Source organism: Lissotriton helveticus, chromosome 3_1 (assembly GCF_964261635.1).
Source record: "Lissotriton helveticus chromosome 3_1, aLisHel1.1, whole genome shotgun sequence".
Classification (NCBI taxonomy): Eukaryota; Metazoa; Chordata; class Amphibia; order Caudata; family Salamandridae; genus Lissotriton; species Lissotriton helveticus.
The window spans coordinates 1,780,187,298-1,780,215,268 of NC_136061.1; the positions used below are offsets into that span (position 1 = coordinate 1,780,187,298).

The following is a 27,971-nucleotide window of genomic DNA, read 5'->3' on the forward strand; positions in this document are numbered from 1 at the left end:
GTAAGGAACCACCAGAGGGTATAAGGGCTCATTCTACAAGAGCTAAGTCTTCAACCTCAGCATTGGCTAGAGGTGTTCCTGTAGAGGATATTTGTAGGGCGGCAACTTGGTCTTCCCTCCACACTTTCGCGAAGCATTACTGCTTGGATTCCGAGGTAAGGAGGGACGGCCACTTTGCGCGCTCTGTCCTCCAGGATTTCCTGGTTTAGAAGAGTGGACGCCCTCCTCCGGGAGTGGGGACTGCTGTGGGACTCTATTCACAAGGTGAGGAATCCACATGGCACATGTATCTATCAGAAGAACAAGTTACTTACCTTCGGTAACACTTTTTCTGGTAGATACAATATCTGCCTGTGGATTCCTCACTGACCCACCCCCCTCCCCGTTGTCCACTCTTCTATGCCAGAATTTCTGTAATGTATTTATTTTATTGTCAAGGAGTTGTTTATTTCAAATGTTTTATTGCATTTGCTTCACACTGTGTGTGTTACCTTGATATTTGTACTGCGTATACTGTGTATATGTCTACTGTCATTGGTCCGTCACTCATGTCACTTCTTGCCTCTCCTCTTACATTGAGGAGAACAGCCTCCTTGCATCCCATCAGGCAGGATTTCGCCCGGGCCACTCCACGGAGATGGTGGTCCTCGCAGTCTTGGATGAGCTTAAGGGGAAGGCTGACTCCAATCTCCCCCAGGCTCTGGTCCTTCTCGATTTGTCCGCTGCGTTTGACACGGTCGACCATGCCATCCTTCTCGACCGTGTCAGCGCAGCGGGCATTCGGGGCGTGGCCTTTTCCTGGCTGGCGTCCTTCCTTCAGGATAGGTCCCAGGCAGTTCATCTCTCCGGTTTTTCCGCTCCTCCCCGTCCTGTCACTTGTGGAGTTCCCCAAGGCTCTTCTCTCTCCCCTCTCCTCTTCAATCTCTATATTCACCCCCTCATCACTTCTCTTCTTGAGCTGGGGGTCTCTGTGTATAACTACGCAGATGACCTTCAGCTCGTCTTCGATCTTTCTTCCTCCCCTGACTCTCTTCCCAAGTTCTGTTCCACTTTAGTTTTCATTTCTGACTGGATGTGCGCTAACCAACTGAAGCTCAATCCAGATAAAACCGAACTTGTTCTCACCGGTGGCTCTTCTAACCCCTGGACTCCCGCACATTGGCCCCTCTCTTTTGGTCCCCCCCCTGTTCCCTCTTCTTCTGTCCGCACTCTTGGCATCAAAGTCAGTCATGACTTATCCATGCACAGTCAGATCAGCTCGGTTGTGTCCTCCTGCTTTCTTTCTCTCCGTTTAATCCGGAAAATCTCCCGCTTCTTCTCCTCTGATGCTCTCAAATCCATAGTCATGGCCCTCGTCATCTCTCGCCTTGACTACGGGAATGGCTTGTATGTGGGCATACCTGCTTACGAATCTCGCCGCCTACAGGCCATTCAAAACCAAGCCGCTCGTCTCATTCTCTCCCTCCCCAAATCCTCTCATATCACCCCGGCTCTTAAATCACTTCACTGGCTCCCTGTTCGTCTCAGATCCTTTTTCAAACTGGCCTGTCTAGCATTCTTGGCTCACTCTCGCTCCGCACCCCTGTTCATCAACTCTCTTGTCTCTTCCCATGCCCCTGTCCGCACCCTCCGTTCTTCCTCTCTCTCTCTTCTTCACACCCCTCGTTTCCGCAAATCCAGAACCGGGGGAACCCGATTCTCAGTCCTTGCCCCCCAGTTTTGGAATAGCCTTCCTCTCTCTATTCGCTCCATTCCCATCTACTCCCACTTTCGCAAAGCCCTTAAAACCTTCCTCTTCCTTCAGGCATTTCCCTCTTAAATCTTTCCTGGGTCCCCTCTGCCGAGTTTCTGATCAGGTCCCCAGCGCCAGGAAGCCGCTTGGCCATCGCGCGCTTTATTAAATATTTTATTCATTCATTTTTATTCATTCCGTCCGTGTGCCTCGAAGGCACGGAAAAAAGGGCGGAACTGATGTCATCACGCCGGCGTGGGCCTATTATAGGCGTCGGTGACGTCAGCGGAGTCGCGAGCGCTGTCGTGTCTCTATGACGTCCGAATCCACGTCAGCGCGAGGCTACGAAAAGAATTTCCGAATGTTGCTGACGCAAGGGGATATTCACAAGGTGAGGAATCCACAGGCAGATATTGTATCTACCAGAAAAAGCATTACCGAAGGTAAGTAACTTGTTCGTTGGGTCCAGTCCGGATACCGACACTGCAGTCAACTAGATCCTTCGTGGGACAGCTTGAATCCAGCTCCTGGTCGTCGTCGACACCTCCTGGTCCTCGTGGCTGCAGAGACAAGCTTCACCTCAGATCATCGCGACATCGCCTGGTTTCTTCCTGGTTCCTTCCTGGTCACTGGCTAGTGACTCAGACTCTGTCCCCTCTGCTTTCAGGTTCTTCACATCTTCGATCCACCCTTGGATCCACCCGGACACTTTTCCTCTGGTCGCTTGCAGCACTTCTTTGCAGATCTCCATAGAAAACGACGACGAAACCCGACACGGAAAGACACCTATGCACCCGGCTTCCCTGGGTGAGGTAACACGAGTACTCCAGTGCTCCCGTGGGTCTTGACTCTCGAAGTGTCCTGGTCTAAAGGGGTTTTGTCGTAGTCCATCGGGAAGTGCCCTTAAACAGTAACTTTGTAACTTCTTCGTTCTCCATTATAAGTCAATGGTAACTCGCAACTGTGTTTAGACACTGCACGCGTCTCCCGTGGGTCTCCTACTTCCTAACCTTTGGTTGTTTAGTGTAGCCCCAGCGATTCCCTAGGCCCTAGGCCTATTCACTATTTCTGTAGTGGTTTTATACCACTTACTTAGTATATGGTTTGTGAGGCCCCTAGGGCATAACTGTATTTGTGCAACTTATCGTATGCTAATTGAGTAACTTGTGATGTTCTTCGATCTCTGACCTCATAAAGAGTGCAGAGGGGTTGTGTTTAGAATAAATACATATATATTTGATATATACCTTGCGTGGTGTCCTTTCATTTGGTATTCAAGGTATTATAATTGGTAAAACAGCTTGCTTCACATGCTCTCTGAAGTCGTAGCCTATGACTGCTGGTCCATGCTACCACTAGGATAGCTTGTCTATAAGGTTGACTTTACAACCACCATCAATAAGGGTTGTTTAGACTGGTGCAAGGTGCCCACTAGAATAGAGGACATCATATGCCAGGCTAACTTCTCACATTGGTGTGCAGCGGATGGGATAAGAGCTTGCTGTTGTTTTACCATATAATCTTAAGATATCATTTGAAAGATCACATTAAGGTACCTGTAGGTACATATAAATCAAGTTCTTATAATACTTTAAGTTCTACTGAACTTAGCAGTTGTAGAGGAAAGGGCTTAGCACACCCTGACTACAGCTCCTAGAGAGGTTCTAGTAGGAAACCATTTAGTGTAGGTAGGTGCACACACCACACCTCACTAGAAAATGTCCTTGGAAGCAGGCCCTAGTGGACCTCTTCAAGAAGACACCCAGAGGGTGCCCTCTAAGTATGACTCATTTACTTTTAATGAACTTAGAAGTAGTGTGCAGTCAGAAAGTTGAAACAAGGACAGAGTCCAACCTTTACCCACCTTAGTGGCTCATGATGTAGAGAATGCATCAGACCCAGGGAACCAAGGTGGTATGGAGGGGGGCCATCCATCAACAGAGGAAATTCCAACTGAAGTAGATCCATTGGTCTCTAATGAGGATGATGACCAGGCTGCAGTAGATGAACCTGACCTGGGCAACACAGAACTATCTGGAGGTGGAGAGGGCCATGGTGGGCCCCCTCCTAACCTTCCAAGTAAGCCTAACCATGGGAACAGAAGGAACAGATCACTGTCCAGTGGTTCTGGTCTTTCTGATTCCTCAGTAGGTTCCAGTGCCTCTGCTAGGAGGAGGATGACTTCCCCTCAGAGGAGAGAGCACAAAGCTAGGATGAAGGAAGTAAATCTTAGAATCAAGAGGCAAGAAGTTGCCCTTGCAAAAGAGACCCTGACTCTTGAAAGAGAGAAAAAGTTAAGTGGGTTAGAACCCACTGGTGGCAGCAATATTCCTAGAGATAGGGAAAGGTCTCATGACCATACAAACCTGAGCAGGATTGTCCCTCCCTATCAGATTGGGGATGACATCCCCAAATGGATAACTGCTTGGGAAAGAGTTTGCAAAGTACATCAGGTACCCCAAAGTCAGTGGGGAGCAATCTTGTGGCTCTTCTTTTCAGATAAAGGCAGAGATAAGCTCCTGACAGTAAGTGAACAGGATGCTGACAACTACTATGTCCTGAAGAGTGCTCTGATAGATGGGTTTGGCTTAACCACTGAGCAGTACAGGTTGCTGTTCAGAGACACCCAGAAGAGACAGACTCGGGACTGGACTGATTTTGTAGATTGTGCTACTTAGGCTCTGGAGGGCTGGTTATTGGGCAGCAAAGTACAAGACTATACAGGATTGTATAATTTGATTATGAGGGAGCAGATCCTTAATAATTGCCAAAACCAGCTTCTACAATAACACCTGGTGGACTCTGATCTGACCTCTCCCCAAGAATTGGGAAAGAAGGCAGACAAATGGGTCAGAACCAGAGTGAGGCCTAAAAATCAGGGAGGTGACCAGAAGAAAGATTCTACCAAACCTCAAGAGAAAGGTGGGGAGACATCTAAGGACAAATCCCCTACAGGGCCCCAAAAATTCTCTAAGGGGGGTGGGTCCCAAACTCCTTCCTCTAATGTTAAGAAACCTTATTGTCATATATGTAAGAAACCTGGCCATTGGAAAACTGACAGCAGTTGCCCAAAAGCCAACAATAAGGAAAACATTCCTCCAAGTAATACTCCAACACTTCCTGTTACTACTAGTAGTAAACCCCCAGGTGGTGGGAGTTGCCCCCAACAATTTGGCTGGGTTTACTTGGGGAACTCAGGTTGACTCTGGTCTAACCAGGTCCCCTACTACAGCAACTCTAGTCTGTGAGAATGGCATGGGGTTTGCCAACTTTACTGCGTGTTCCAATACCTTGGGCAAGTACAGAGAGAAGCCCCACATCAATGGTCAGAAAGCTGAGGCCTATAGGGACACAGAGGCTAGCATCACTGTGGTGACTGAGAGACTAGTCCCCTCAGAACAGATTTTACCTGGGTTCACATACCAGGTGACCAATATTGATGGAGTGCAGAAAGATCATGCCATGGCAGTAGTAAATCTCAGCTGGGGAGGTGTCACTGGCCCAAAGAGAGTGGCAGTGTCTACCAACTTGCCTGTAGATTGTTTACTGGGCAATGATCTAGAGATCTCAGCCTGGGCTGAGATAGAAAAAGAAATCCATTCCAAAATGGTAGGCCTTTCTGAAAAGGTTGGTAGGGCTATGATGGTCACAGCCCAAACTCAAACAGATTTTTGTGTGGTGAAGCCTGAAACTATGGATCACTCCACTCAGACAGGGAGCATTGGGGAGGAAGAAAAGTCTCCCCCCCCCACCAGACATTAGGTGAGGGTCAGCCTCCTCAGGGAACTGACCCTACCCTTTGTGAAGGAACTTCCCCAGAGGTAGTCAGGCCTGGCCTGGCAGAGCCCCTGATGTCAGTGGACCCTTCCATGGTGGTACCCAGTCTGGAGCAGGTAACCTGCCCCTCTCTACCCTGCCTCAGTCAGCCCAGGGCTGTAGAGGTCAGGGAGGCCAGTGGACCCCAAAGGGTCCCCTGTCCAAAGGAAGCCCCCATCAGCAGATTAGGGGCACCCAGTCTAGCAGCCCTAACCAGGTGAAAATTCCTCCAACCTCTGAGGGATCTCCCTTACCCCTACGTAGGAACCTCCACCAGATGGACTCTGTTGGACATAGGGAAACCTGGGACCTAGTGGCCCCAAACCTGACCTGTCCCTCCAGTGGCCCAACAAAAGGAACCCAGCCTCCAGCTGTAGGCAGCCAGAGGTTGAGCCTGAGAGCACAGTGCAACTCAGTCATGGAAAGAAAAGCATACATGGTGGATAGTGATTGGAGGAAGCTGAGCCCAACATTAGTGGAGCCTCACTTCAGTACTTCATCCCAGCAACAGCCTTTTACTTTGCCAAAACACACCACTGGTAAAGATTCCCTATGGTGGAGACCCTCTTAGGGTGAGGGATTTCTTAGTGGACCATGAGACAGGGGGTAACCATGCAAATGCAGGTACTTCTGATAGAGCGCGCAGGCCACCCGACTAATAATTTTACCATATGCACACTTGGGCCCATAAATTTTTATACACCATACTAAATATAATCGGGTAACCTACACACTACTACCAGTAACCCAGTTCATTCCTATTTATTTCCAGTGTACCCGACTTACCAATCCTCGTTACGGGTACCTATGATCATAATAGATCAGGGAGCTAGCTGTAAAAGATAAGCAGTCACAGGAATACAATCACATTTATGATTTTTGTACTCTTTATAATAACCACAAACTCAGGAAATTTTGAAAACCTTTATCTCGTTTTCTTCGATATCAGCAAGCAAGAAATTCACAGTGAGTAAGCTATCAATAACCAAGATCATAAAAAGTGTATATCCATGTAAGAATATAATAAGGCCAACCATTTAGAAGTCTAAAGGGAAGGTAAGAACAGGGAACATGCTAGTAAGACATTTCAGAGTTTAGACTTGATATGAAGTGACTAAAGGACGGGGAAATAAGGAACATGCTAATAAAACAGCAAAAAAAATTAAAACTTTATTATTGGTCAGCACAGGGAGGGTAAGAAAAGGAACAAGGTGCAAATAAGACTTTTAGCAGTTTCAGAAAGGGAACAAAGAACATAAGTGTATTTCCCGCACAGAGTTATATTTACCTAGAATAGTGTGGAGACCAACCCTGACCATGGGTCAGTTAAGGACAGAAGGAGCCCCAAGTAAAGACAGTCGCCAGTAGGCCAGCAGGTGCAGAATGGAAACCCAGGACAGGAAAACCAGATTGGGATCAGGACAGGACCACCAAGTTAAGGCCAGCACCCGCAGTTCAGTTGCAACGCCTGTGCTACACCCTCTCTGCAGCTATCAGTCAGAACCCCGATTGGGTTATCGAATTCCCCAGCAAAGTGCTTCGCCAGCACTTAAGGTTCTCAAAACCCCGAATGGGTCTGTGAGTCTGTCTGACAGAGTGCTCCGCAGCACCTCTGTTTCTCGATCAGCTATTGAGTGCGTTGGGTCAGTGACAGGTCAGCTATTCGGACAAGTCGGACAAATTCTCTAGCTAAACCTAGGCTAATTATACTGTTTTCGGGTCTGTGTTCCATCCCCCAAATGTTGCAAGTGTAAGGATCCCCAATTTCGATTGGACAAAAGAAAGGACAGGTCGTCACACCTCCTAGGATTTGACTGTCTCAAGCCCCTCATTTGAATCTTTCATACCCGCCCATTGAATTTCGGGTTCCCATGACATGTTCTTTACACATAACAAGGGTGAATTTACCAAATATTACAATGTATTACATTTAGTACAATTCAGCTTCTTCTACTAGGCGAAGGTGCATCTTCCCAGGCACATCTTGGCTGAGACCTCTGGGTTGGCGCGCGTTCAATGTCACAGAGTTCATCCTCTGGCGGAAGACTGTCATGCGCAGAAGGGTTTGTCAACATGGTGTATTCCCGTCCCTCATGCCCAAGGATTTACGATACATGAAAAGTAAATAGTAACAGTTTTAAAACACAGAAAAAAATGAATGCACTGTATACCATGAATCCTTACACTATTCCCATTACTTTAATATAACTATAGCTTTAGTAGTTAATGCAGAACGAACAGCTTAGCAAAAGCAGAGATGCAAGCTTCAGACATGTGAGAACACAAAGCAGCCATTTTAGTTCTAATGCGCAAGTGCAAAGGTTTCCCACCAGAACTGCGAGTACTTAACGTCACATGGGTGTGAGCGACGCATGCGCAGAAGAAATTCCCGCGTAGCAGCAGCCATCTTAATAGCAAGCGTATTAGGATTAGTAAACACATAAGCAAGCTTCTCTGGGACACCCCAAATGTCAGAATAACGGGATAATTAGTAAGACAAACAAGTTGATTTAGTTCATTAAGGTTATTCGAGGTTCATGATTACAAGCAAGTCGCTTTACGTGCGAATTCTTGCTCCATCACTTCCTTATATGGCTACTTAGGCAATATAGGCTTACCTGGACAAGGATAGCCTTATCTCCTTTCGTTTGGGGGGGGGTTGTGTAGAAAGGTGGATATCTGACTATTTGGTTACCTCCAACTTTTTGCCTAGTGTTTTACTGGTTTTCGACTTAGTTGGCCTGGGATCCTGCTATTCAGGGCCCCAGGCTATCTGCTCTCCCTATAAAATGGACTCCATGTACTTTAGGTGCATACTTGATTGGGTATTGGGTCACCTCTATAAGCCCCTGTATAGTGTACCATAGGTACCCAGGGCATAGGTGCATCCAAGGCCTACCAGGGGCTGCAGCATGTATTTTGCCACCCCTGGCTGGCCATCTAAACTGACACCACAGGCTGATCACTCAGCTTGGGTAAGGTGGTGTAATCACCCCTTACTTAGATATAGTATATCTATATCCACCTTATATATAGACACATACTAACCTATAAGTCACTCCTATGGCAGACCTTAACAATCCTGGAGGCAGAGTGCTTGGTTTTATGTGAGAGGGTGCCCTAGCATGAGCTGACCCCTCTGCAGCTTTCGGAACCATCTCCTTATAGCTGTTCTATGATATAGCCATACCATATTCTCTTAAGTGCATTAACATCCTCGCGGTTAATGCTAACTTTGGTTTGGCTTTATTAAAACATGTTGTGTAAGGTGTCAAACACTTTGGAATACTACCCCCGCCCCACCCCCCACCAGTTCTGGTGGTGGGGGTAGCATTATTATTATTATTATTATTATTATGAAATTTATAATGCGCTCAGTTACCCAGGGGCATCCCGGCGCAGTACAGAAACAAGAAAGAAGCACCGAAACAATCAACTACACTGGAAACAGATGGGTCTTCAAAAGTTTCCTAAAGGGTAGGATCTTGGGCTCTGAACGGATCTTAAAGGGAAGGGAGTTCCACAGTGCAGCCACTTGCACTGAGAAGCGCCTACCCCCAGAGCGAGCTCTCTTTACTCTAGTTGACTGCAGGAGATGTCTTTGATCCGAGCGCAGTGGGCGAGTGGGCTTATAGGGGCGTGCCATAGAGGCAAGAATGGGCGGGCCCTTGCCATGCAAGATTTTATGAGCCGTACACAACGCCTTAAATTTCACCCGTTCCCTAATGGGGAGCCAGTGAAGCGTTTTCAGGGCTGGGGCCGCTGAGTGTCTTCTGGGAACGTCCATCAATACTCTAGCGGCTTGGTTTTGTACCTGTTGGAGGGTTTTCAACGTCGCTTCGGGAGCCCCCAGAAACACCGCGTTCCCATAGTCAAGCCTCGACAAGATAAGGCCACGAATCAAGAGCTTCCTAGCTGGATCAGGGAGCAGTGGTAGAACCTTGCGAGCTGACCGAAGCAAGCCGAAACACACCCCTGCGGTCTTCCTGGCATGGGTCCTAAAGGAGAGATCTTCCTCCAACCATATTCCCAGGGTCTTGATCTCCTTCTTGGGAGGCGGAGGGTCACCCAAGGACCGGGGCCAGCAGCTAGCAATTATTGAGGGACTAGATTTTCCCGTGAGCATCAGCTCAGTTTTCTCCCCATTTAACTTGAGGGCAGAGTGGGACATCCAACGATGGACGTTAGCAAGACAGTCGTGGAAGACCTCTGGCTGTTCCACCAACTGAGTGAGCCCCACTACCAGCTGAGTGTCATCAGCATAGCTAATGAGCTTCACTCCCGAGGGGGCGACCACTCTTTCAAGTGGAGTCATATAGGTATTAAATAAAGTAGGGCTCAAAGAAGAGCCCTGCGGGACTCCACATTGAAGAGGGAACCAGGCCGACTGCTCTACCCCTTCCCAAACTTGATAGCAACGGTTAGAAAGGAAGGATTCAAGCCATTTCAAGGCCAGCCCTGTCACACCCACCTCTGACAGACATTGGAGGAGCACCTGATGGCTTACGGTGTCAAAGGCAGCACTCAAGTCCAGGAGGATCACTGCCACTGACCCTCCTGAATCTAGAATGCTCCTGGCTTCCTCCACTACTGCCAGTAAGGCTGTGTCCGTTCCCTGACCGGGGCGGAAGCCCGTTTGGGAGTCTCCCAGCAGATGATGGGACTCAAGATGGAAAGAAAGCTGGCGATTGACCAACTTTTCTGCGACTTTAGAGAAGCCGGGCAGAAGTGAGATAGGCCTAAAGTTGGCCAAATTAGAAGAGTCTAATGCTGGTTTCTTCAGTAATGCTTTTACCACCGCTTTTTTCCACCTCTGGGGCACTGTGCCCTGGGAGAGTGAAAGGTTGATGAGGTCGGTAAGTGGAGCGGACAAAGTATCTGCCACTAGTTTGAGATATTTCATGGGCACTGGGTCACTGGGAGACCCACTCTTCATCCCTTTCAACACCTGTCTGACCTCTTCCTCTGAAAAGGGGCCGAAGGAGGACAGCTCGGCGGGGCATAATACCGGGCTAGAGTCCAACTCAGGGAGCTGAGATGTCGCCGGCAACGAGAGTAGGATCTTCTCAATTTTTGAATGAAAGAAGTCCGCGAGTTGTTCGCATTTTTCCTGAGGGTTGTTGTACACAACTGGAGGGACTGGGGCTTTCAGGAGTTCCTTAAAGATTTTAAAGGATTCCCCTGAAGAGTTGCTTGCCTTCTCAATCCTATCGCTGAAGAAGCTCCTTTTGGCATCCTTCAGCGCGTTTTTATATTTCCTCATCGCTCTCTTATAGTCTAATCGACAGTCTTCCGTCTGTTTTCTCCTCCATGCACGTTCCAGTCTCTTGCATAGAGTTCTGAGACCCCTAAGTTCTGGGGTGTACCATGGAGCGGAGCCAACTCTTCTTTCCCTAATAAGCCTTCTCTTTTTAGGAATAAATAAATCCAAGGATTTAGTCAGCCAATTACCTATATGCTGGTCAGCAATAATGGGGTCAGTGACAGGGGAGGGATGGGTTCTTACTAACTCTGCCACCCAATTATCCACTGGCAACCTTGACCAGAGTCGTTCCATTGTATGCTGTCTAGGGGCGGAATCTCTCCACTTCCCCAGCTGCCATGTGAGAGGGACTAGATAGTGGTCCGTCCAGGGGAGCGCCAGCGGTTGGAGGGCTTGCTGATTCTCAAAGTTGGCAAAAGCAACATCCAGCTGATGGCCCCTGTTGTGGGTAGTACCGACATTCACAAGATGGAGATCAAGTGCAGCCAGCATGCTTTGTAGATCTCTCGCCACTACATCAAAGGTATCATCAAAATGTAGGTTGAGGTCCCCAAGGACTACAAAGTTGGAGGATGCGGCAGCCAATGGTATCACTGCCTCATTGTTTGTTGTTGTTGCTCACACCCTGAGGCGGAAAGCCGGGGTTTTCAGCGCTCTCTTGCGCTTCTTTGAATTAGAGTACTTGATTGGAAATTACTCTACAACTTCTGAGAATCTGGAGAATATTTTAAAACTTGTACATATTTTATTGCCAGTTTTTATCCAGACCCCTACCTGAGGCGAGATTACTTCGCTGCAGGCAGAGCCACGATCGGTCACTCAGCTCCGCTCGTGGTTGGCGCTGGGCGCTCACCCCCACCCACCGGATCGGCCATCTTGGGAAGGGAAGGGAGACGGTCTAGTCGATCGTCCCTCCCGCCCTCCCAGACTACTTAAGGCCATATCACTCGGACGCCTGCATTGTTTGTTGTTGTTGCTCACACCCTGAGGCGGAAAGCCGGGGTTTTCAGCGCTCTCTTGCGCTTCTTTGAATTAGAGTACTTGATTGGAAATTACTCTACAACTTCTGAGAATCTGGAGAATATTTTAAAACTTGTACATATTTTATTGCCAGTTTTTATCCAGACCCCTACCTGAGGCGAGATTACTTCGCTGCAGGCAGAGCCACGATCGGTCACTCAGCTCCGCTCGTGGTTGGCGCTGGGCGCTCACCCCCACCCACCGGATCGGCCATCTTGGGAAGGGAAGGGAGACGGTCTAGTCGATCGTTCCTCCCGCCCTCCCAGACTACTTAAGGCCATATCACTCGGACGCCTGCATTGTTTGTTGTTGTTGCTCACACCCTGAGGCGGAAAGCCGGGGTTTTCAGCGCTCTCTTGCGCTTCTTTGAATTAGAGTACTTGATTGGAAATTACTCTACAACTTCTGAGAATCTGGAGAATATTTTAAAACTTGTACATATTTTATTGCCAGTTTTTATCCAGACCCCTACCTGAGGCGAGATTACTTCGCTGCAGGCAGAGCCACGATCGGTCACTCAGCTCCGCTCGTGGTTGGCGCTGGGCGCTCACCCCCACCCACCGGATCGGCCATCTTGGGAAGGGAAGGGAGACGGTCTAGTCGATCGTCCCTCCCGCCCTCCCAGACTACTTAAGGCCATATCACTCGGACGCCTGCATTGTTTGTTGTTGTTGCTCACACCCTGAGGCGGAAAGCCGGGGTTTTCAGCGCTCTCTTGCGCTTCTTTGAATTAGAGTACTTGATTGGAAATTACTCTACAACTTCTGAGAATCTGGAGAATATTTTAAAACTTGTACATATTTTATTGCCAGTTTTTATCCAGACCCCTACCTGAGGCGAGATTACTTCGCTGCAGGCAGAGCCACGATCGGTCACTCAGCTCCGCTCGTGGTTGGCGCTGGGCGCTCACCCCCACCCACCGGATCGGCCATCTTGGGAAGGGAAGGGAGACGGTCTAGTCGATCGTCCCTCCCGCCCTCCCAGACTACTTAAGGCCATATCACTCGGACGCCTGCATTGTTTGTTGTTGTTGCTCACACCCTGAGGCGGAAAGCCGGGGTTTTCAGCGCTCTCTTGCGCTTCTTTGAATTAGAGTACTTGATTGGAAATTACTCTACAACTTCTGAGAATCTGGAGAATATTTTAAAACTTGTACATATTTTATTGCCAGTTTTTATCCAGACCCCTACCTGAGGCGAGATTACTTCGCTGCAGGCAGAGCCACGATCGGTCACTCAGCTCCGCTCGTGGTTGGCGCTGGGCGCTCACCCCCACCCACCGGATCGGCCATCTTGGGAAGGGAAGGGAGACGGTCTAGTCGATCGTCCCTCCCACCCTCCTCCCTCTATCCATGGATAAAAGCATCCGCACTGCCCGTCCGCGCAGCGGGCGGGCGCAGCGGGCGCGCCGGCGGCGCGCCGATGGCGCGCCAAAGGCAAGCCCGTCTGCGCCCGTCCGCGACCGGACGGGACCAGGGGCCACCCCCCCTGCACAAACCAGTGAGGCGACTACCCGGCCTATACGGTATGACTCTTATACCCTAAAAAATCTAATGTCACCCCCCCTTACTCCCTGTTTGCATTCAATCCACCCGACCACGGCCACAGGTAGATGTTCCCACTGTAACTATACATTTACTAGCCTTTGTGCTAGCGCTCATAGCATCAAACACTACAAAATGTACCTCGTGAACTGTCGCTCCTTAGTTAAACACGCAGTACAAATGGCGCTACTCCTAGAAGAAACCAGCCCTGATGCTATATTTCTAACAGAAACGTGGCTTAAGGACACGCCAGACCCCGATATTACTGCCCTTATGCAACTGGGATATGCCCTCCACAGAGTGGATAGGCCACAGGGGAGAGGAGGGGGACTAGCTATTCTCGTAAAAAACCTCTACCAATGCAGGATCAGCCCGTCTTTAATTTCTAACTGTGAGAGCATGCATTTCGCTTTAGACTTTAATCCGACCTCAACCTTCTCAGGAATCTTGATCTACCGCCCTCCACATCAAATAGGAGATTTCCTAGATTCGCTCCACTCAAACATCGCTGAATCAGTGATCACCTGTCCCAATTTTTCGATTTTGGGAGATGTTAATATTCACTTGGATGACCCCAGTAATACGACGGCTAGGTCTATAGTAGACGATCTGGCAGCCCTTCAAATTACTCAGAAGGGCTTCCAGCCTACCCATGAGAAAGGCCATCTCTTAGACTGGGTATTCAGCAATGACCATAGGCTAGAGGTAGGGACACCACTGCCCCTGGCCTGGACTGACCACCACCTGGTCCCAATACAATGGACAGCAGCTGCCCCAGCACCAGCCCTTACTCGCACTATTCAGAAAGGGAGAGAATGGTCAAAAATATCGGTAGACCAGTGGGTCGAATCTCTATCTCCAGCTCCCTCCCAACTGGGAACCGATCCCACACTACTTTATGATACCTACACTAACTGGCTGTGCACAGCTCCTGACTCTGTGGCACCTTTGAAAACCCTCAAAGGAAAAACCAAATCAAAGAACTCCCCATGGTACACCCCTCAACTTAAAGAGCTGAAAAGAGGCTGTAGGAAACTGGAACGCACATGGCGAGTTTCCCATAACAATTTGGACAAACTTAGCTACCAAGAAGCAATTAAAAAATATAAAACAGAAATAAGCAATTCAAAAGCCGTGTACTTTGAAAGTTTAATTGCTAGCGCCTCAAATTCATCCAGGGAAATCTTTAAAATTGCTAAATCCCTCATAGACACCCCCACTACTCCTCCTGATCCCAGCAAAATCCAACTACGCTGTGATAGTCAGGCAGAATATTTTTATAACAAAATCCAGAATATCATTGCCACATTTGAACCAGCCAAAAACCCCCCTTCAACACAGCTGGTGTCTTGCACGTTGAATGAGTTCCCTCTACTTAACGAGGAGCTATTAGACACTCTCATGCATAAAGTTAAATCTGGCTCACCTATTGACCCGGCACCCCCTTTTCACTTACTTAAAATCAAGGAGACCATCAGTCCTATAATCCTTAAAATCTTAAACTCCTCCATTGCCACAAGCACAGTCCCAATAGCATGGAAACGTGCCCAAGTCAAAGCACTTTTAAAAAAACCTACCTTGGACCCCAATAACATGGCCAATTATCGCCCAATCTCGCTCCTCCCCTGGATCAGCAAATTGCTGGAAAAACATATCAATGCCTCTGTCACCCAATACCTGGAACATAACCTCCTGCTCCACGACTCCCAAGCAGGCTTCCGCCCAAAATTAGGCACAGAAACGGCCCTGCTGACTGTGACGGAGCTGGCTAGGAAACAGATGGATCAAGGCGGCACTGTAGCAATCATGTTGCTAGATCTCAGTGCCGCCTTCGATACCGTCAATACTAGCATCCTCCTTGACCGCCTGCGTCATATAGGAATCTCAGGGAAGGCCATAATATGGCTCCAATCTTTTTTGGAGGAACGTTCCTTCGAGGTAGTCGAGAACGACGCCCGCTCAAAAATTTGGCCCCTTGAGCAAGGTGTACCACAGGGCTCGTCTCTGAGCCCTACCCTATTCAATGTATACCTTCAACCTCTGGCAGACATCGTGCGTTCGTTCGGCCTAGATATAGTAACCTATGCCGACGACACACAACTAGTGGTATCCATGAACCAGCTGAACACCTCTCCCCCTAACCTTATGAATTGTCTGGCAGCAATAAGTAACTGGATGACCCTCTCACACCTAAAGCTCAATGGTGAGAAGACGGAGCTTATGTTTCTGGGTAACTCACCAACCCCGAGCTTCGCGCTAGAGTGGCCCCCTAATATGGGGACCCCACCCCAACCCAAAACCCAAATAAAGAGCTTGGGCATGTGGTTGGACTCAAAGTTGGATTTTAAGCAACAAGCCACTACTCTATCTGCCACCTGTTTTGGCCTAATGCGTATGCTCAGGAAGGTGCTGCCTCTTCTTCCCTTCCAGGCACGAAGGATTATGGTGCAGGCCATTATCCTGTCCCGTCTGGACTACGGAAACTCATTGTACTTAGGAGCCCCTATTTCCACTACCAGAAGACTGCAGACTACCCAGAATGCAGCGGCTCGCCTTCTTCTAAACCTGGGCCGGCGAGACTCAGGCACAGCCGCACTCAGGAAACTGCACTGGCTGCCCATCAAGGCCAGAGTCGTGTTTAAATCTATGTGCATTATGCACAAAGCCATGTGGAAAACTGGCCCAGCCATGGTTTGCTCCTTTGCAAACCCTTATCTTCCTAAACGAAGCTTGAGATCCAGCTCAGCTTTCCTGGCTACCGTTAATAGAACTAAACGGGCAAGATGGGGAGGACGCTCCTTCTCTTGGAATGCCGCCAAGGCCTGGAACTCCCTGCCTGACACCCTCCGGGGCGAGCCTAATCTATTGAAGTTCCGCAAGGAACTGAAAACGCTCCTCTTCACCTAATCTGGCTCTGTGATCTCTCCTGACTCAAACAATATAGCGCTACGAGGCCTCCGGGTAGAATGCGCTTAACAAAACTCCATTAAAAAAAAAAAAAAACCAAAAAAAAAAAAAGATAAAAGAATCAACGAAATTACCTAGCGTTGCGGGAGGCCGATACACGAGAAGGCCAGATAAAGAGATAGTAGGAGATAAGCGTAGGGAAAACTGACAGCCTTCCGAGTTATTAATGGCACAATCTTCCGCTTTGCAAACATATTCATCTCTATACATTATGGCCACTCCTCCCCCCCTCCCACTCGGCCTATCCAGATGGTACATAGAGTATCCCGAAGGAAGGGCTGTAACAATATCTGGGTCAGAGCAGGGAGCTAGCCAAGTTTCCGTAAGGAACAAGACGTCAAAATTGTGAGCATTCCACCCTTCTAGAGGGAAAAGACATGTATGTTATTGCTTTACCCGGTTAAAGTTAAACAGAGCCCCAGCATCACAAAATGGATGCTGCTGCCACAGACACAAGTCGGACCTCCTGCTGCTGGATGAAACTCCGGCAGGGGAGGCCTGGACAATAGGTTTCCTGGCCAGGGAGGTGCCAGCACCTCCCCAGACAGGCTGATGTGTATTGGGACAGGGAGGGCTGCATCAGCTGATGCTTTTTGAGACACTGCCTGGGGCACACAAGGTGCTCCATGCATAGCCCGGTTCAAACCAGTTGCTGGGGCACTCCATCCCCACCCTGGTGCGAAACTGGACAAAGGGAAAGGGGTGTAACCACTCCCTTCCAAGGTCCACCCATAGGAGGGACCTAGCAGGTAATCCAGCCCATTTTCTTAGTATAAAGATAGGTGCTTTGTCCCCAGGACTTTAGATTATCCTGGAACGAATCTCTGATACGAAACTCTTGGACCTTCGACGTTCTATTTTGACTAGAAGACTGAAGACATCTCCCTTGTGGTCAAGGAGTGACCACCCTGTGGAAACAGGCACCACCAGTTACTTGCCGTTCTGTTTGTCGACGCTCCCGCCGGAACCCGAAGACTCAGCGACACAGGAACTGGACTCTCAGACTTTTCTGACTCCGAGCCACATCACAGCACAGCTGAGACCCGTGGTGGACACGAGAGACGTGGGACCGGACACCCTGGACATCCTGCATTTTGCTAACTGCATCGACTCCTGAGGTAACTCGCAAGTGTGCATTGGGGTACGAGAAGCCCCAGACCTGAGCGCCATTTGCACCGAAGCTCGGCCCTCTACACTCCACGAGTGCCGCGTGAGGCCCGCTCTTGCATTGCAGCTCAACACGTCTTCCCGGTTGCTAGCCCGCTGGCTAGTGAGCCCCCTGAAGACAAACCTTTGAAACCAAACTGCTTTCCTGGTGGCTCCAGGCTTGCTCCAGCTTCCCTGCAAAGGAGAAGCTCATCAGACCTTGCTGGTCTGACCCAAAGCCAATCTTCACTTCCTGCATGAATTGCGTTTGCCCAGGCTTGTTGGGTCCAGTCTGGATACTGACACCGCAGTCAACTAGATCCTTCGTGGGACAGCTCGAATCCAGCTCCTGGTCATCGTCGACACCTCCTTGTTCTCGTGGCCGCAGAGACAAGCTTCACCTCTTCACCTGAGATCATCGCGACATCGCCTGGTTCCTTCCTGGTCACTGGCTAGTGACCCAGACTCTGTCCCCTCTGCTTTCAGGTTCTTCACATCTTTGATCGACCATTGGATCCAACCGGACACTTTTCCTCTGGTCGCCTGCAGCACTTCTTTGCAGATCTCCATAGAAAACAACGACGAAACCCGACACGGAAAGACACCTATGCACCCGGCTTCCCTGGGTGAGGTAACACAAGTACTCCGGTGCTCCCGTGGGTCTTGACTCTCGAAGTGTCCTAGTCTAAAGGGGTTTTGTCGTAGTCCATCCGGAAGTGCCCTTAAACAGTAACTTTGTAACTTCTTCGTTCTCCATTATAAGTCAATGGTAACTGTGTTTAGACACTGCACGCGTCTCCTGTGGGTCTCCTACTTCCTAACCTTTGGTTGTCTAGTTTAGCCCCAGCGATTCCCTAGGCCCTAGGCCTATTCACTATTTCTGTAGTGGTTCTTATACCACTTACTTAGTATATGGTTTGTGAGGTCCCTAGGGCATAACTGTATTTGTGCAACTTATCGTATGCTAATTGAGTAACTTGTGATGTGCTTCGATCTCTGACCTCATAAAGAGTGCAGAGGGGTTGTGTTTAGAATAAATACATATATATTTGATATATACCTTGTGTGGTGTCCTTTCATTTGGTATTCAAGGGATTATAATTGGTAAAACAGCTTGCTTCACATGCTCTCTGAAGTCGTAGCCTATGACTGCTAGTCCATGCTACCACTAGGATAGCTTGTCTATAAGGTTGGCTTTACAACCACCATCAATAAGGGTCGTTTAGACTGGTGCAAGGTGCCCACTAGAATAGTGGACATCATATGCCAGGCTAACTTCTCACGATGTGCACCAACCAAAAGTCCTAATTTTGTGGGCTTACTCTGTGTGACTCCACACGTTTGCTGCCCCATTGAAATATCCAGGCGGGGCATTGTCTCTGTTGAAAAGCCCCTGTCCCTCTCCTTTGTGTATCTAACTTCCATTTACACACTACTGTTTGTACACATGGTTAGAAGAGCCACTCCCAGGGTAGTGTTTATTGCCCTCCTTTCAAAAAATCAAACACATGCTCATCTACCACAGTGCTTATTGGGGAAGATGGAGTCCTCTATATTATACAATACGTGAGTGAGTGTGCTTCATTGGCTTGGTATTTGGCAAATGTTGAAAGAGGCTGTGAAACACCTTCGAGAATTCCTGCAACCACAGGTCCATTATTGTTCTCTTTTTAATGTGAAAAGAGCAGGAATCCTACTCCAGATGGGTGCAACTTTTAAAAGGTTCTGAAAATGCAGACTGTAACGCAAGCTAATAGGTTTGATCTAACTTTATGGTGGAGACCATTAGCTCTAACTGATAGCCTTTCATAAACTTGTGCATTTTTTGCTGATTGCTGCTAGGGTTTGTGTGAACATCTGAAAGCAATTGTTTGGAAAGCAGTTTCTTTGCATACTTTTGTTCGAAAAGTATTAAATCCCTATTTAAATGACTTTACAGCTGACAAAAAAAATATAATAAAAGTTTGCTGTTCTAATAATTGATTGAACTCTGTATTTTAATAACTCTCAATCACCATATCTAGTCCTCTGCTTTGTTAGGTTCCCCTCTTCTGAAGTGCAGGGAAGGAGCTCATTCAACTAACTGGCAAACTTTCTCTCTTTCTGGAACTCTTTCTTTCCAGTGAAGGCGATGTTTAAGTTTCAAAAAGTGAATGGAAAAGTATCATCTCCTTTTTAAAATAAGTTATTTTCTTTCTGGCATATTGTTATGTTTTTCGGCAGGTTAAAATTAGTTCTCTAGCATTGGATAGTTCATAGATTCACATGCTTGAATTATTCATTGTCATCACACTGTTAATGTTAACAAAGAAGTGCATACAGACAGGCAAAATCAATGAAAACAGCCATAGACTACGTGTAATCATTTAGCCTCTGTACCCTAACTTTGGGAATCTGGAGGACAATATGTGTGGTAGGAAATCTGGCAATTGGAAGTCCTTAATAGTAAGGGATTCGTTCGAGCCGTGCCTCAAATTTGAGTATTTTCCACATTCATTTGTTTTGTTTCTTCCTAAAATGCTATATGTGGTATTCTGAAGGATAGTGCTTTATTTTCCAGTCCTTTTCTAACAAAAATGTAGACTTTTCACCACAGTTCTTTTTAGGCTTTTGTTAAGCCCTTATTCAAGATCTGCAAATTGGGAAACAGAAAATGTACATGAATGACCCATATACTAAATGCCTGTACTATCCCAGACCGGGACATCTCACAAAGAAATGAAACATTTGTACCACATTTTCAGCTCAGGCACAGAAAGTCTGAGATCTGCACTTGGAATTAGCCATACACGAAGAGAGAATGGTGGCTGTAACATAAGGAGTGAAGAGCGGAAGTTAGATCTTTTACCTACTTCAAAGAAATCACCTTCCGAGACTTCTTCAGTGGAAAAAAGGCCCTCTGAGCTTGTGTCTAAGGATCAGACTTCAGGCCAAGCTCTGTTTTCAGATGAAATGAAGGGGAGTGAGGGCCCCCTGAAATACACCCACAATACTTCTGAAGTTCAGTTGCACAGGATTAAGGTACTGGTAGCAGATACAGTCAAAATCCTAACACATCCACAGTTGTCCACAGATACGTTCGCCAGTTGTAAAAATGGAATTTCCTTGAAAAACTCCCTGAGGAAGGGAGGAAAGCTATAGGCTAGAGCCATCCTGATAGTAGAGGAAGCTGCTTCCTCAGGTTCAATCAATGCACCCATGGATTCAACTACTCGTGAATTTAGAGAGATGGGAAACGTCATGGTTATGACAAGGTATTGATTACTTAAAAGTACTTCTTTTAGACCTAAAGCAAGTGCAAGCGTCAATTATATTTTTGGAAAGGATGTAGATGATACCCTGCATTCAGTTAAAACAGACACATAGACTGCACGATCATTGGGCCTGTTTCGGAAATGGCTGTCCTTTCAATACTTGTATTGGTGCTGGAATCAGAATCAAAGATACCAAAATCAGTCATCATCCTTTTATCAGTATAGACAGTATGGTAGTTATGGATCGCAGTCAAATTATACTAAACAACAGTGACAACAGAAAGGCCAGTCGAATAAGTGAGGACAAAGATGAAAAGGAAACCAGTCTTCGCAGTTCAAGAAAAAGAAGTCAGCCGCAGCCCTTCGATAAAGGCGGAGCCCCCCCCCCCCCCTACTTTTTTCCGATGCAGGGAGATCGTTGATTAGGCTGAGCAAAGGTCAACCTGACAGACACTCTTCATGTGGAGTCAGGCAGCCAGGCTTTGTACATGCCCTAAATGCTCAGGCACCATCTGCTTGAACTGAAGTGTCCTTCCTTCCTTCAATTCCTTCCTTACTTGAAGCCTCCAGGAAACAACCTAGGCTTCTCTCCTGCCTCCCGAGGTCACCGCCGTGGCCGTTAAGGTCTTCTTTGAAAAGTCAGTATCCAGTCCAGCTCAAGTTCGGAAATTATCTCAAGTACTTAGGAATAACTATCAATATGAAAATAGGAGTTTTTGACTGAGGTCAGAGTGTTATCATTAATTCAAAAGTGAATTTGTGTTGGCTGGGGAACAAAACAATTACCAGTAATTCCAGCATTGGTATCTTTCATATATTTACCTAAAACCCACAATCATCCCTTGTCAGGAGTCTCCGGGTTACACTATCTCATCTATTTGACGGAACCTTCTTCAGGCTGAATGAGAAGAATAGTGATAGGGCACATGCTGTCAGAATCAAAGTTGCTTGTTTGACATGGGAAGACCTACCCTATTTTAATGCATCAAAGAAAACATTGTTCAAGGAAGGATTGATTGTAATAATCCAGACAGGCCAGAGATTGAAAAAAACTTGTGTACCATGTTTTCTAGTTTGAAATCTTGGATAAGTTGTTGGAGAATTTCAATCTGCCCCTAATTTAGTGCCACAACTGATAGCAAAGACTATAGGACAATTAAGTGAGCCACAGTGCTTTCAGTTGTATTATTTATTGACCAAATCCCACAAAACGAAGGAAAAGGAACATGGATCTTAGTGAAGAAAATAAAATGGTGCTAGGTAAGGGAAGCTGGTTTGGGGAGTTTGCATGCCGTGGTTGAAAGACACAGGAAGCTCATTGCCCCCCATTGTAAGCCTGGGTGGGTGTAGAGGAAGAGATGAGGTGGTGAATGTAAAGGTAAAATAAAAAGGGAGTAGTACACAGAGTAAAAGGGCTGCAGTCTTCAAGAAACACCTTGTGCACTTGTAACCCTCTGGATGATGGATCACAGCTATCAATCTCTCTTGTAATGCTGACATATTCTTCCTCATCTGTCTCCTCTGCGCTACTGTTTTTTGCCCACTGTTGTACATCACTCAGTTAGTGCATGTGCAATTTTGGTGTCCAGTGGCTTTCCTGGGCTGAACACATGCAAATTCACTAAAGAGTAACGCCAAACCTGTTACATAAAGAATTTCTGAGAACTGCAATATAGGAGATCCTCTTCTGAGCATTCAGGGGCTATCTACCCTGCTCTTTCATAGTATTTAGATATGCCTTCTCGTCTGTGCAAGCATGCTATATTTGTTCCCCGCCATTAAAGTAGTATACACTAATCTTTAGACCTCCCTCTGTGGTCCTGGTGCATAAACCTTCCTCTCTCTATGTATGTGGCACCCTCACAATTGGTGGAAGTTAATTAGGCTTTCAAGCTTATCCTAACTGACGAACATTCACAAGGCTTCCACGCTTATCTGAGAGTAGAGGAAACCTTGCCTAAAAGTGTTTGGACGTACCTGGTGTAGATGTACTGTCATGCTATGATCATGCCATAACAATTGCATAACAAATGACAAACAAAAGAATAACAATAACAATAAGGCTGCCACAGTGATTGATAACTAACCATGTGCCATCCATTGACCAACCTCTGTCATCGCAGGGCTTCCTCAATGACTATGGCCTGGTTTGGATTGGAGATAAAGAGAAGAGTGATGGAGAGGTGTCCGAACATGAGAAGACTGCACACGAAGTAGGGCAGCTCCAGAGTCTATGGAAGCCAGGTAAGGGCCGTGAAAGATGCCTTTGAATCTACCCCTTTAGTCTACTGACAATCTTCATGTGCCTGGAACCTTCATAAGCTTACACGGCATGGTGTGTGAAGGGGACCAAGACAGCAAGAAACATGATGATACTGCTGCGGCAACGGTAAATGAGCTTGTCCATTCTAACTGTTGAGTGACCGCAAACAAACACAATTCAAAATCAAAGAAATATCCAGAGGCATGGTAAATGTGGGAAGGAAGAATGTTCAAATAAATACAGCGCACCCTTGGCAGACTTCCTCATGTGGCATTGCAGGCTAAGAATAAATTGAGGAATCGTATCTTAGGAGTCATTGGCTTCAAGCAGGATTTTGTTTCTTGGCTGAGCCAGAATAGTAAGGGCAAATTGCCCAGTAGTCCAGATCTATCAAGTACAGAACTATCAAGGAACTCCTACAAGGTCATCTTTGTAGTTCATCTTAGATTTTCTTACATGGCAATACAAATAAAAGGATGGAAATCTGCTGTCCCATGAAGTCCTCCATCTCTGCATTCTCAGATAAGTCTAAGGGGGTGACAAATTGTGACTTACCCAAATAATATTAGTAAGGCAGGCCATTTCACAACCCCCTGTGAATATACAGTTAGTGATGCTACTTGTTAGTAAATGTGTTGCTTCACAAATTACATTCCCATTTGCAAACCAGTCAGAATGCAGGTTGCCGTACCATACGGTAAACATCCTTTACAACGACTGCTTTACAACGCAGTCCATTACCCCGCATTTTTTACTCCGTGAAATCTTTTACAACACAGGGCTTTACACCGCAAACCATTACAACGCATTCCCATTACACCCCCCCCCCCCGGTGGAGTTCAAATAGTAAATTGCGTTGTAATAGACAATGTGTTGTAAAGCCCTGCGGTGCAAAAGATTTGGGGAGAAACAAAAGCAGGGTAATGGTATGCATTGCAATCACATGCGGAGTAAAGTGTCAAATCCGTACCATACAATACAATGACAAGCCATACCATACCACATCATACCATACCATACCATACCATACTATGCAATGACAGGTCATAGAATACCATACTATGCAATGACAGGCCCTAGCATGCCATACCTTACTATACCCTATGATACTATAACAGGCCATACACCCCATACCATACTATTAAATGACAGGCCATACTACGCACCATACGATACAATGAAAGGCCATACCTATCTATACAATAATAGGCCTTACCACACCATACTATTCAATGACATACCATACATAGCATACTACATATTAACATAACATACCATACCATGCAATACCAAACTATACAATGACAAGTCATTCCATACCCTACAATGGCAGGCCATATCATACTGTACAATAACAGGCCATACGATACTGTACAATGACAGGCCAATTTGATAGAGACGTTTAGCTGCTGATTCCTTACCTTAGAATTATCTCCAGGCGTCAGACTGAATCCTGAAAATGTAATGTGTCATTCGGCTTCGAGTGGTGTTGTCGACATTGTTCGCTCTGGAAATGGCATGGGCGGTGCCTACATAGGTGCCACCCCAGCATGTTGATGTCAGTTGTTTTCTTTCTGTCAGTCAGCGCAGATCCTGAGAGAACTACCTGTAGTCAATTTTTGATTGACCTTTTTGAGATTTTTCACCTGTTGTCACAAGATATCCACAAGGAAGGTCGGCTTTGAGCCCTGTTGTGCCTGTCATCAGCAGATGTCGGTGGCATACCCGAATCTTTTTTCCATCTGGTGCCTTGAGTGCGACCACAACGCAGCGACCTGCATTGACTGCTGCCCCATGCACCCCAAGGCCTTGAGGGAGCGCTCTCTCAAGCTCTTTGCTGCCCGATGTGTAACTGTCTTGATCCGATTCAAGAAGAAAGTCCCGGGTTCGGTTGCGGAGCACAAGATCCTCATCGCACTCCAAGTCATCAGGTAATTCCCACAAGCACAAGTAGAATAAGTAGTGGAAGAGGTCTTTGATTTCGCCCCATCTTGGAAATCATCTGATGAGACGAGGCATTGTAAATCGAGGCCTGGCTCAGAGGTTAAGCCAGCGTCTGGGCCAGATCCATTTCCAGGAGCCAGAGCAACCCGCCCAACTCTGTGAGTTTTATTAGGCCTTGCATCCCATATTTGGACAGACTGTTTCCGCTGGCCTGCCTTCGGGCCCTAGGTGTTCGGGAAGGCCCCCCGCTGCTTTCCAAAAGCAAGACTGCCACTTGGATCCACAGGTTGCTATGCCTCCAGAGGCGGCATCCCCTCTGGTGGCGTCGTCCCATTCTCAGACACCAAGCTGGGGGGGGGGCACTGTCTGACATCAACTCCGGCACCTACTGGAACCATGCCTTCCAGGCTGGAGCCCAAGCCCTATTCTTAGGGGTTGAAACTCCGGGAAAATTGCATGACGTCCCTGGACCCTGAAGAATACCAGCCCCTAGATCCCAACATGGACTGGTGTGAGGAATTAGCGGATGCCAGCGGACTGGACACCTCTTCAGATCCTGGCATGCTCTCTCCCCCTACTGTATCTAGGGAGGAGGGGCTTATTTTGCTATGGTGGTGAGTAGGGAAGCCGAAGTCCTAGACTTTAGCCTACCCTCAGTAGCAGTCAAGACTAATGTCTTGATGGAGGTGCTTCTCATATTCAACGAAGACCTCACGGACATCCTGCTGGAAACTTGGTCCAAAACCTGCACAGGCGCTCCCGTGAATAGTAAGATTGCCCTTTGTCAGCATGCCACCCCAGAGGACTCCAATTTCCTCACGTAACACCCTTCCCCGGAGAGCTTGGTGGTCCAAGCCTCCACCTCCAGTGTAAATCCTGGCATATTCCGTACTGCCCCTCCAGATAGTGAATTTCAGAGGTTGGACACCTTAGGAAAGAAAATGTTTTCCTTTAACCAGCCTGGCACTGCAGACTGTGAAAACTGCATGCCTTCTGGGCAATTACTCCTAGTCCTTGTGGAATTTGGTTGCGCATGTGCTGCCTATGGTCCCGGAGGAGGCCTAGGCCTTACTCTCTCAAGCTATAGCTTATAGGAGAGATGCAGCCAAGTTCATGGTCCGATGTGGGCTAGACATGACCGACTCGCTGGGCAGAGCTGTTACTTCGTCGGTGGCCTTACAGAGCCATGTGTGGCTGAGAACAACTGGCTTTTCCGTGGATGTTTATGGCCATGCCCTTTGATTGCTCCCATGCACAGGGTTGGAGAGCTTCAAGGATAGTAAAGGTATGGCTAGATCCCTCGGCCTTTTCATGGCCTTCGCCAATCCCAGTCCGCCTTTCACTCTTTTCATGGCCATGGAAGAGGCTTCCAGCCGTGTCTTTACCATCCCAGTCACCACGGCGCGCAAACTTCCCAGCCTTTGCGTGGCTGAGGGCACAGTACCAACAGACCCCACAGGTGGGCTGCCAGATGTCAAGCCAGACCACCTCTCCCACTGGCAGCTTGCAGCCTCACCCTCAAACCGCCTTACGATAATGGGCACCCAGTGGGAGCAGGATACTCCATTACCTGCCCCACTGAAGGTCTATGAGATCAGACAGCTGGGTTCTTCAGATTGTCCAAAGGGGCTACACCCTCCCCTTCATGTCTACCCCGCCAACCATGCCACTCACTTGCGACAGGCTGAGGGAGGACCGTCTATCCTTACTCTCTCTTGGCCATGGGAGCTATAGAGAGGGTGCTGATGCCTGAAGTCGGTCGTGGTTGTTATTCCCACTACTTTGTAGTGCCCAAAAAGGACTGAGGCCTTCGTCTTATCCTAGACCTGCACCCCTGCTATTTCTTCCTCAAAAAGTTGAAATTCCATGTGGGAGGTTATGTTATAAATTTTATAAAGCGCGTAGCTTTCCCAGCAACTAGGCTTCCTAGCTCCAGTCCCGAAATCTGAACCTGCAACAGTGGCCAGGGGGGCAGAATGCCTAAACGGAAAATCCTAAAAGGAAAAAAACAGGTCTTTAGAAGTTTCCTGAAGGACAAGTGGTGCTGGACGTTCCTGATAGGAGGAGGAAGCGCATTCCTGAGAAATTGGGCTTTTGCCCGAAACGAGCAGCCTCCCACTCTTACTATCTTAAGATGAGGAACAGTGGCCAGCTTAAGGTCGGCTGAGCGCAGGGGCCGTGAAGGTCAATACAGAGATAGCAGATTAGACGGAATGGGGGTCCCTGTGAGAGTAATATCTTATGGGCGGTACACAAGGTCTTTAACACATTTCTCCACAGGAAACCAGTGCAGTTTGCAGAGAAGAACAGAAGCAGGGCAGAATTTCAGAAGGGAAAAGAGCAGCCTAGCCACAGCATTTTGAGCTCGCTGGAGTCTTGTGATTACTGACTTGTTGACTAGCTGGGATAGGATTTCTGCCTGAATGATGGTCTGCCAAGTGTAAGGATTGAAAAATCCAAGAATGGGTTTGAGACCTTGCGAGAGCCTGAAACACGTGCCTGCCACCGATTTTGCATGTGCTTAAAAGTTTATGGTGCTGTCCACTCAGACGCCTAGATTTTTTATACTGGTCTTGGGTCGCGGGGTCAAAGAAAGAAGGGACAACAATGGTCTCCCCAGGAGTGGGTGTCTTTTCCTAATTGGAGAATTGCAGTTTTTCTCATGTTCAGTTGTAAATAGTTGGCATCCATCCACTCTGCGACAGAAAATTGGGCAGGTCTGAAATGGAGTTGTCAGAAAAGAAGAGTACGAGCTGGGTGTTATCTGCATGGGACCCCAGAGCAAGCCCCTAGGATTTTACAACCTCTGGTAGAGGTTGTATGTAAACATTAAACAACATAGGGCTCAGAGCCCTGGGCTCCCATGGCACAGACCTTATGAATGGGAAATGTAGGGGGGAGGAATTACTTGAAAAGATCAATCTGAAAGAAACGAGGCAAAATAGAACAGTGCAGATCCACCTATGCTGATGTCCTGTAATCACTGGAGCAGTATTTTATGGGACACCATGTAAAACGCGGTG

The 27,971-nt window shown here is 47.6% G+C and overlaps 1 protein-coding gene across 2 annotated transcripts in view; it reads left to right on the forward strand.

Moving 5' to 3' along the window:
- UBXN11 (UBX domain protein 11) overlaps positions 1-27,971 on the forward strand; it is a 361,170-nt gene that overhangs the window by 165,954 nt on the left and 167,245 nt on the right. For both annotated transcript variants that reach the window (XM_078684010.1, XM_078684011.1), the window contains exon 7: positions 22,865-22,985. In XM_078684010.1, the coding sequence (XP_078540136.1) occupies positions 22,865-22,985 (121 nt within the window). The remainder of the gene's footprint in view (positions 1-22,864; positions 22,986-27,971) is intronic.